The sequence below is a fragment of the Colobus angolensis genome, unplaced genomic scaffold, assembly GCF_000951035.1.
Source record: "Colobus angolensis palliatus isolate OR3802 unplaced genomic scaffold, Cang.pa_1.0 Scaffold107, whole genome shotgun sequence".
In the NCBI taxonomy this organism is placed as follows: Eukaryota; Metazoa; Chordata; class Mammalia; order Primates; family Cercopithecidae; genus Colobus; species Colobus angolensis.
In genome coordinates this window covers 2,325,694-2,336,399 of record NW_012111697.1, presented here as the reverse complement: position 1 = coordinate 2,336,399, position 10,706 = coordinate 2,325,694, and the positions used below count along the sequence as shown (strand labels likewise).

At 41.5% G+C, this 10,706-nt stretch overlaps 1 protein-coding gene across 1 annotated transcript in view; it reads right to left on the bottom strand.

The window, feature by feature from the left end:
* Positions 1–1,078: 1,078 nt before the first annotated feature.
* The window catches only part of LSM14A (LSM14A, SCD6 homolog A (S. cerevisiae)), a 39,259-nt gene continuing 29,631 nt past the window's right edge, over positions 1,079–10,706 (bottom strand). The window contains exons 8-9 of the mRNA XM_011947485.1: positions 9,272–9,510; positions 1,079–2,991 (exon numbers count right to left, since the gene is read on the bottom strand). Of these exons, the coding sequence (XP_011802875.1) occupies positions 2,968–2,991; positions 9,272–9,510 (263 nt within the window). The 3' untranslated portion in view covers positions 1,079–2,967. The remainder of the gene's footprint in view (positions 2,992–9,271; positions 9,511–10,706) is intronic.

Here is a 10,706-nt window from a genome sequence, read left to right as displayed (position 1 = left end):
TCTCAGAACAGAGGGGCACTACTGCACTTTGGGTTGGATAATTCATTGTGTGGCAGAGCATAGGACATTTACCATCCGGGCCCTTCCTTTTAAATACTAGTGATGATCCCCAGTCGTTTGACAATCAAAACACATCCCCTCACATTCCTCAGTACTCATGCACCACTTAAGGATGTTTTGGTCAACGAGGGACTGCGTATACAATGGTGGTCCCAAAGACTGTAATACCCGACTTTTACTATACTTTCTCTATGCTTAGATGTGTTTAATTACAGAAATACTTACCCGTGTTATGACTGCCTACAGTATTCAGTCCAGTAACATGCTGTACAGTTTGTGGCTGAGGAGCAACAGGCTATACCATATAGCCTAGGTGTGGAGTAGGCCATACCATCTCGGTTTGTGTGGTGCACTCTCTGACATTCACACAATGATGACATTGCTTACCACATTTCTCAGAATGTGTCATGGTCGGGCATGGTGGCTCATGCCTGTAATCCTAGCACTTTGGGAGGCCAAGATGGGAGGATCATTTGAGCCCAGGAGTTAAGAGACTAGCCTGGGCAACGAAGTGAGACCTCATTGCCATTTAAAAATAAGAACATGTCGCTATTATTAAGCAACAGATGACTGTGCTCCTAGGATGTCGGGTCAACCTGACAGAGAGCCACTGTGCTGCACTACCGTTCCCGAGCTCTTGCCCTACCCTCACATGAAGCCCAGCTTTTGGAGGGAACTATTCTAATAGACAGGTTCTGCATCTTCTGCATGCGTCTGCCCACAGGGAGTGTGTTCTGGCTGCTGTTTCCAGTTTGGCCTGTGCCTAGTTGGCTTAGTCTCTTCATGTCACGGATCTGACCTCAGAAGTATTTTATTTACACTCAGGAGGGGAAGAAAGGGGCTTTTAGCTTTCCCTAAACATCTGCAACAATAACTCAATCTTAGAAATAAAGTAACTGATTTATAGTTATTACAGGGAATACAAACATTATAATTCCGCTCTTCCATTTAAAAGATGCCTTTCATCATGTTCCTACTGAAACAGAGTGTTACTAAAGAGAAAGAACTTTGACGAGCATTTTTTATTGAACAGTTTTATTCTGTTTTAGAATAAAAACTTTGCTTTAATATTGTAAGGTGTGCTGCAGGTATGCCATGCTGCCAGTTATTGTTGGAGCACAAAACGCCCCAGTCAGTGATTCAGAGGGCTGGGAAAACGCATGAACTCATACTTTCGGAGCAAGTAGAACTAGTATTTACAGTTTTCTTTCTTGAAATTGGCCTGGGACATCTCAAACAGTCTACACATGTATTGCCATGGTACTTGCTTTGATGCTCTGAATGCCTCAGAAATGTGTTCAATATCATGACTTGTGGGTCCTCTAAAAGGTTTTGTTGTTAACATGCAAGCAAACAGCACTAAACAATATTATCTAAAACTGCGGCTGCCAAGTACCGGATCTTAATAATGAAACCAAATTACAAAACACTGCCTTGTAGAGCTATACAAAAGATATAAAATTAAAATAAAAAATATCAACCAGCCTTAAATATTCCAATTCTCCTACAGTGCAGTTTCTATATCTTTATCACTACTGAATGTTTTAAGGAGAAAGTTAATAAAACAATCAAAATATTAGATAAAAATATTTAAATCTTTGGATCCTTTTATTCCATGGCCTTCATAAAAACACGAAAGTGGCCAGATTTTTCCGACTAGAGCTTAAAATATCAAAAAGATTCACTAGTAATTTATAATTAGCAATGAGCTCTATACTGAGTCATCTGTGGGTCATAGGCCCAAGGACCAGTGTTGCCGTGTGTTACAGGCTGCCAAAATAATTTCAAGGACTCTGAATCCTCTTGAAATATGATAGAATGAGTCAAGGTATCATGACTAAATTCCAGGCATAATAGGAAAAACAGATTCATTGATGCCTAGTTTTAAAGTCCTAAAAAAGGTGGGGAGGATTACTGATTTGAAAATACAGCTAAGTACCTTCTCATCTATGATTATTTACATTTGTATACTGAAAATATCGATTATCTGGACAGATCCTGTGATATGTCATTTGCTACAAAATGAAGTTCTTACAATGAGCATGAATAACCAATCCTTTTTAGATAATGAAAGAATGGATCAAATCTTCATTTATGTTCCAAACATTAAAAAACAAAATCAAAAATGTTAAGCCTGGAAAACTAAGAAAAAAAGCCCCACCCATAATGCTGCTGCTCAGCACATCAACTTCTGCAAGGACACAGTATGTTTGCTGACTTTAAAACGTTTATTCTTTAAAAAATTAGTCGCTTTTTATACAGCTATACAAAGTTCTTAATGTTTCTTTGGCAATGGAATATAATGGAATTTTACAACTATATAAAAAAGTTACCTTTGCCTAAGAAACAGTATTTACTGTGTGTACATATTTGACTGACAAAATTCTCTACCATCCAGCACCCTAATTAATTGACGAAATAAGCTACCTCATATTACAGGATTCCCCAAAAGAAAGGAGGAAAGAGATACACGCGCGCACACACACACGCACACACGCACACACATTACCTTCTGTGGCTCAAAACACAGTATCACGGCCCTATCTGCAGGCAACTTGCAATTGCCAAATACAATTTAGTGATTAAAAAAAAAAACCTTTCAGTGATGAAAAAATACTTGTAAGTCCCACTGAAGTACTGCTTTAGTTTAACTATACATAAGAAATTACTTAACCTTCTGCTATTCCAAATAGATTTAATGCTCATGTTTTAAGATGAGCCTTCCACCCCCAAAAGTAACTGCATTTTATCTTTGAAATTAAGCGGAAAAACAAACAAAAAACAAAACCCAGTGCTGGTGACAAATGTACAGCGAATTCACTTCTTCATTCTTCGCAAAGACTGAAATCAATTTTCAGGACCATGAAGAGCTAGAAATTCACCTATTTTCAGAGACTTGTTTGTAGACTATGCAGCAACTTTGTTGTCTTTCTAAAAAAGAAAAAAAAATTTAGCTCATGTTCCAAATTATTGGCGTATTTCTTTTTACTTTGCTCAAGTTTATTTGAAATTATCTTTAAATATACCCCCCCTTTTACTTTCATAGAAAAATCTCTCACTGATTTCCACGAAAGTCTTTTTATAACTTCCATACTCAGTAGTACCTCATTGTTGACTGCATCTTCCAGTCAGTAGAGGTTAAAGCAACGGTGAACCCCAGCCCAAAATACAGGTGTACTTCCTCATCTTTGGTTGTTCTCTCTAATAATTTTTTAAAAGCCGTGATAGAACTTAAACCCTCAACTCAGTAGTCAAATTCATCAAATACAACTGTCAACATACTTTGAAACAAGTTTCATAAAGTCCCCAAGTCTTTGATGTCTTTACTAAGCAATAAAATACCCAGACAGTATAACATTTCTCTCCAAAATTTCATGCCAGGAGGAAGCAATGGTTTAAAAATCAATTTTAAAGGGATAACTTTTAAATCTAAAATAAGTTCTGAAAAGCGGAAAGCTGACTGGGGAATTTTTAAAAAGTAACCAGTGAGAAAGCAATAAAAATCTCAAGATTTCCAGTGAGACTGACCCTAAACTAAAGGCCTGTACAAAGGGTGGGAGCCAAGGGCTTTTATTTTCCTCTAGACCAGTTGCTACCATATACCTGATTTTTACTGCTGATTCTCACTCCAACTGTTAGAAACAGACATTTCCTAGGTGAGACTTAACTTCATCTGTGTATACAAGACTAAAACATTTGCCCAATGTTATTAAATTGAAATACATACGGTATGGCATAAGTTGACAGCAATGAGCTAAAAGATGAACCTGCTGTCCCCCACAAAGCCAACCTTCACACCTCCCAAGGTATTTGTTTTTTTTTTTTTTTTACCTTTCAGAAAGCAGTACGATCAGTCCAGACCTTTTAGGGTCCAAAAGCTGTGGTTTTCTGAAAGGTAAAAAAAAAAAAAAAAAAAAAAAAAAAAAAAAAAGAAAGAGATGGGGACAGGAGAGAGAGAAAGGAGAATATGAAAGGGGGAGAGGAGAGAGAACATTATGCTGAGTCATTCAGACACCTTGTTGTCTTTGGACCCCATCTGAAGAAACACAGATGCAATCTTTATCACCCACCATGGTGGCTTAACCTCCCTGACAGCAGCATATAAAACAGGAGCTAGTTACATTATTATTACTAGTCCTGATCTCCATTCCCACCTCAAAAAAGAAACCAGGGGGCGGGGGACGGGAAAGGGGTGGGAAACACCATAGAACCAAACTTACCGTAAGTTTGTATTTCTTTCTTTTTTTTTTTGAGACCGGACTTGCTCTGTCACCCAGGCTGGAGTGCAGTGGTGTGATCATGGCTTGTTGCAGCCTTGACCTCCCAGGTTCAAGTGATCCTCCCGCCTTAGCCTCCTGAGTAGCTGGGACTACAGGCATGTGCCACCACTCCAGCTAATTTTTTTTTTTTTTTTTGAGGCGGAGTCTTGCTCTGTCACCCGGGCTGGAGTGCGGTGGCCGGATCTCAGCTCACTGCAAGCTCCGCCTCCTGGGTTTACGCCATTCTCCTGCCTCAGCCTCCGGAGTAGCTGGGACTACAGGCACCCGCCACCTCACCCGGCTAGTTTTTTGTATTTTTAGTAGAGACAGGGTTTCACCGTGTTAGCCGGGATGGTCTCGATCTCCTGACCTCATGATCCGCCCGTCTCGGCCTCCCAAAGTGCTGGGATTGCAGGCTTGAGCCACCGCGCCCGGCCAACTCCAGCTAATTTTTAAACTTTTTTATAGAGATAGGGACTCCTTATGTTGCCCATGCTGACCTTGAATTCCTGGGCTTAAGCAATCCTCCTGCCCTGGCCCCCCAAAGTGCTGGTATTACACGTGTAAACCATTGCACTGGCCTACATTTCCAACATTACCCTTAAGGAAAATCAGGCCAGAAGTCAAGAGAGTGAGTTTTGGCTTTGTTAGCTTGTACCTCAATCACACAATTAACTTCTTGGGGTCCTTAGTCTCCTAATCATCTAATGTGAATGTGGTAGTGGAGAGATTCTAGTTTGGCTGATTCTTTTAAGGATTCTAAAACTTTATGCTTTTATCTTTACCCATGTTTTCATTAAACAACCAATCTTGTTTATGCTTACCCCCAAACTACAATGACTCATGCTAATATAGCACAAAAAATAAAGCCAACTCATTTCATGAAAGCTGCGGAAAATGTCATCCATGTCCATCTCTGGGAGGAAGTGTTAGATGTTTCAGATATGAGTTTAATCTTCAGTGGTAAATTTCCTTTATGTGACAGTGATCACTCACCATTTTCTACCTTTAAAGGTGCAAGGTGAAATGATTTCATGATTTAGGAGGTGTAGGGCTGCTGGGGTCGGGGCTCTAGTGGCAGATGAAAGGGTTATTCAACTCTGGAATGAACAATCAAGGGCTAGCCACACTGACAAACCTTTGGCCTCACTGAAGGCTGGAGTGGCAAATTCCTAACCAACATGATAAGCGATTACTTCAAGCCCACTATGGCTCCATTGTTGAGCTGAGTGTTGTGGTGGAAAGAAAAGTAGAATACATATTCACTAAAGCCAAGAGGTTCTCATCTAGCTGGTGATGCAGAACAAAACTAAATACAAAAAATAAGGAATGTGAGTATATTCAAAATGGGTGCCAAAGCAAGCAGACAGCCACAGGTCAGAAAAGGAGGAAATCAGTGTAGGAAAGAAGAGAAGACAGAGCAAAACTTGGGCAAGACTGTAAAGGATAAGTGAAAGAGGAGACCTGACTTTCAGCTATGTCTGCCTCCTACCAGAATGTAAACATCAAAAGGGCTGGGTCTACGTTGGTCAGCACCAATGCTCAGCATAGTGCCTGGCATATCTGAAGAATTCTGATGAATGGGGATGGAGCTGGAATCAAGCACAATGTGTACGTGAGATAACCATGAGGCAACCTGCTTGAATCAGATAGGTTAAAGGGTAAAGGTTAAAGGGTAATGAGGAATGAGGCCAAATATATCAAGTGGGATCCTCACATGATTAAGAAGAGCAGGGACTGCAATGTCACAACTAAGCCTCCTAAACACTGGGCCATGCCTGAGGGTTCGCTGAGTCCATCATTCCTGGCAACACCTAAGCAGAGGCTGGACTATCTGTCAAGGATTACAGGAGCGTAGGCAAAGATGCATGCAGATAACTACGACAGTGCATTTTCAATTCTGCAATACATGTGACAGGAGTTTTACAAAAGGCTCAAAATGATAAACAGTGTGACATGGTGTCAAAAAATCCTTTGTATTAGTAAGCACATGGAGCACACACAGTTACTGCATGGAAGGTTTGTTTTTTCTTTGTTTTATTGAGACGGAGCCTTGCTCTGTTTCCCAGGCTGGAGTGCAGTGGCATGATCTCGGCTCACTGAAACCTCTGCCTCCCAGGTTCAACGATTCTCCTGCCTCAGCCTCCTGAGTAGCTGCGACTATAGGCGTGTGCCACCACGCCTGGCTAATTTTTTTAATATTTTTGGTAGAGATGGGGTTTCACCATGTTAGCCAGGCTGGTCTCGAACTCCTGACCTCAGGTGATCTGCCCACCTTGGCCTCCCAAAGTGCTAGAATTACAGGCGTGAGCCACCATGCCCAGCCGAGATTGTAACAATTAGAATATCCCTCGGGTGGGATGGATGCCCTTGGGAAGAGTAAGCTCCTACCCTCTATAAGAGATACTGCAGAAGAGGTTTATGTTTTTTTTTTTTTTTTGAGGCGGAGTCTTGCTCTGTCGCCCGGACTGGAGTGCAGTGGCCAGATCTCAGCTCACTGCAAGCTCCGCCTCCTGGGTTTACACCATTCTCCTGCCTCAGCCTCCCGAGTAGCTGGGACTACAGGCGCCCGCCACCTCGCCCGGCTAGTTTTTGTATTTTTAGTAGAGATGGGGTTTCACCGTGTTAGCCAGGATGGTCTCGATCTCCTGACCTCGTGATCCGCCCGTCTCGGCCTCCCAAAGTGCTGGGATTACAGGCCTGAGCCACCGCGCCCGGCCAGAGGTTTATGTTTTAACCAGGTCAGACCTCTCACATGTTTTCCAACTCTGAAAGTTTAATGATCTTTAAAAGGTGTATTTCAGAATAAATGGTGCAACTCTTTATCCTCAAATGTCGAAACTAAGGGTCTGAAAGGTCATACTAGTAACTATTGCTATTGTTCTCATCTGGATCCAAGTCTAATTTAAACATACTTTTTCTCAAACCAAGCTGACTCAATGTGGTCTTCAACAAGCAGTTGTCATAGGTTCTTCAAAATACAGCTGATCTGCCTTAAAGTGGGGGTAAAGACAGATGAAGATCTGAAGCCCAACTGGTGGGTTATCACGGTAGTTGACAGGGACATCTCAAAGGAATAAATGTGACGACATAGCAATAGGCCATAATCACGGATACCCTAGTGCCTGAGCAGTATACCATGAGTCATCATGGAACACTGGGAGGAGGCAGAGCTGAGATGACTGGAGAGAAGGAAGACGATGAGGTCAGTCTGAGGAAGGTTAAGCTGACGGCAGGACAGTGAAGACAGAGATGCAGTGCAGAAACATATAGGGTCCAAGACAGGCTTACAGAAGGGAGGATGGAACAAGCACCGTGGCTCACACCTATAATCCCAGCACTTTGGGAAGCTGAAGTGAGAGGATTGCTTAAGCCCAGGAGTTCAAGACCAGCCTGGACAACATGCAGTGGGACCCTGTGTCTACAAAAAAATTAAAAATTAGCTAGGCATGGTGGTGCATGCCTGTAGTCCCAACTACATGGGAGGCTGAGGTGGGAGGACTGCCTGAGCCTGGGAAGTTGAGGCTGCAGTGACTTACGATCATGCCATTGCACTCCAGTCTGGGGACAGAGCAAGACCCTGACACCCCACCCCCCACAGCCCTCCATGCCAAAAAGAATAAAGAGTATTAAAAAATTAGGAAGAGTATAAATTGAAAATCTAGAAGAGTATTTTAAAGACTAGGAAGAAAGACCCCAAAGTGGGTGGTTGGTCAGTGTCAAATACTGCAGAGGAGTTGATGGCAAATAAAATATTTGTGAAAATACTACTGCTGAATTCTGTAAGCAAGGTGTCACTGGCAAACTTAAGGGCAGTAACAGTGATAAGCAAGGGCTATTCTGGAGTTCCTAAGACAGATTCTCCTAGCTGGAAAGGGGATTTTGCAAGTCAGAAGTCCTGCAACTGCATAAGGCCACCATGGTGGATGGCATAAGCTGGTGAGCTGAGTATAATTTTTGGCAGTCTTGGCTGTGATGGCACAATATCAAAGGCATCAAAATTAATAGAGCAGGTCCAAAAGCCACTAATACTGATCTCTTTCCAGAGAGATCTCAACAATGGCCAGTTTTAAGTACTGGGCAATGGAACTCCTGCTAACAGGTCTTTCTGTTTCCAGCTGCCTGTTGCTATTACAAGTGGAGCTCTGTACAAGATTTTGATCCTTTCTGTATAGCCTTTCCTCTCCATTACTTCTAAAATCAATACACAAAGATAGTTTACTGTTAACTGAGATAGTTACTATGCTGACTTAATGTACAGACACCTGTCAAAAGCTAAATTATACACATAAAGCTACTATACAGAGTTACAGAATTCTCTAGCAGCAGCTCCTGAAGGTCAATATATCGAAGCGTTTTCAAGTTCATGGTGAAAGGAGAAAACCAGGGAAAATGTACTGAGTTTTCCACAAAACCAAATTAAGAGTAGTAACTCAGGAAACAACTTGCTGGGCTCAACACCCAGCACCATCACTTACAAGCTATGTGACCCTTCGCAAGTTACTTAATATCTCTATACCTATTTCCTCACTTGTAAAATAGGGATAATAATAGAAACTACCTCACAGAGTTGATGTGCCGTTTAAATAAGTTAATATGTAAAAAACACTTAATACAATGTCTGGTACTTGGTAAATACTATATAAATGTTAACTGCTATTAAATGTTAGAGCTTGCCCTTCCATTCTGGGAGGATGCGCTTTCTAGACAGACTCTTTTGGTGTTAAAAGTGTATTCTGTTAACATGAAATAAAGGTGATACTATACTGTCCTTTTTTGTATAGTGTTTTTATATACACATCTGAATCATGTATATCCTCTACTGAAAAGTCAAAATGGAAGTTATTCTAATGTCCTCAAAACAATTCACCCAAAACAAAAACAAGCAAAAATGTTTTGAGTCTTGTAAAATGTATGTCAACCCCAAAGAATTTATTAACAAGAACACTTACCCTATATTCAAAATCTGCAAACTCCCGGCCCCCACGACCTCCTCTGAATCCACCTCGAAATCCTCGAGGGGCAGTAAAGGTACCACCTCTGCCACCACCACGCCCTCTGCCACCACGGAAACCAAGACCTCCTCTGCCTCTGTATCCCCCACGGCCACGGTTTGGACGAAGTGGGATTCCAAATGTTTCAGCATTTAATCTTCTTTCTTCAGCCCAGGTTGGTCTTCGTTCTCTATTATAAAAGCAAATAATCTTCAGCATATCAGGTTTAAAAGAATATCCCTCAGCCAAAATATGCAGTGCTATTCCCAAATTAAGGCTAAGTGATTACTAAAGCTGATTAGAAATAAGCATCTTGGCCAGGCATGGTGGCTCAAGCCTGTAATCCCAGCACTTTGGGAGGCCGAGGTGGCAGATCGCCTGAGGTCAGGAGTTCGAGACCAGCCTGGCCAAAATGGTGAAACTCCATCTCTATCAAAAATACAAAAAATAGCTGGGTGTGGTGGCAGGCGCTTGTAATTCCAGCTACTCGGAAGGCTGATGCAGGAGAATGAATCACTTGAACCTGGGAGGTGGAGGTTGCAGTGAGTTGAGATCGCGCCACTACACTCCAGCCTGGGTGACAAGAGCAAAACTCCGTTTCAAAAAAAACTCTTATCACAAGTTGTCCAAAACATATGAGTTCAGTATGTTCCTATAATATTCTGTTAAACTTCATGCGAACACATGACTGACATTAGTTTCTTACAAATACACCTGCTAAACATAGTAACAGCCCCAATATAATGGAAATTCAGATATAATGAGATTGGTAATTGACTTCGCTTTCCACTCAGCCCCAAGAGAAAAGAAGGTAAAGTCAGACAGGGAGGCCTTGTCTTGGGAAGCTAAGAGATGGAAGGTGGGCCCTTAGGTCCCCATTAGGTTGCCGGCCCAATCTCTGGACCCGATACCAATTAACCCAAGAAGTATCTTAATTGTTGCTGCTGTCATCCAGCCAATTGTGGGACTCAGAATTATGTCCATCTATGTTTATAACTGAAGCAAACAACTGCCACCAGAGGGCACCAAACTTCAGCCAGGACAAGGACAAGGACAAGGATAATCTGGATTGGGCAGGAGAACCTCCAGAACTGTTAATCCTCACACTGGGTCCTTTAATTAACCTCTCAATAATTTGCCAATTTTCTGGACACATATTTACTACAGTCTGGCAGTTTTATAGTATCAGCAAACCTCAAAGTAGATTAGCACTTCGGTTCTGGCTTCATTTGAACTACAATGTAGAGGGGTGAAAAAAAGGCCCTACTTAGATATTACCTAAATGTTTCTGTTTTAATTACTAATATTCAAATATAAATATATCCTTAAACAAAAAAAAAGTATATGGTTATTTCTTCTTATGAATGAATAATTTAGAACTTTAGCATATATA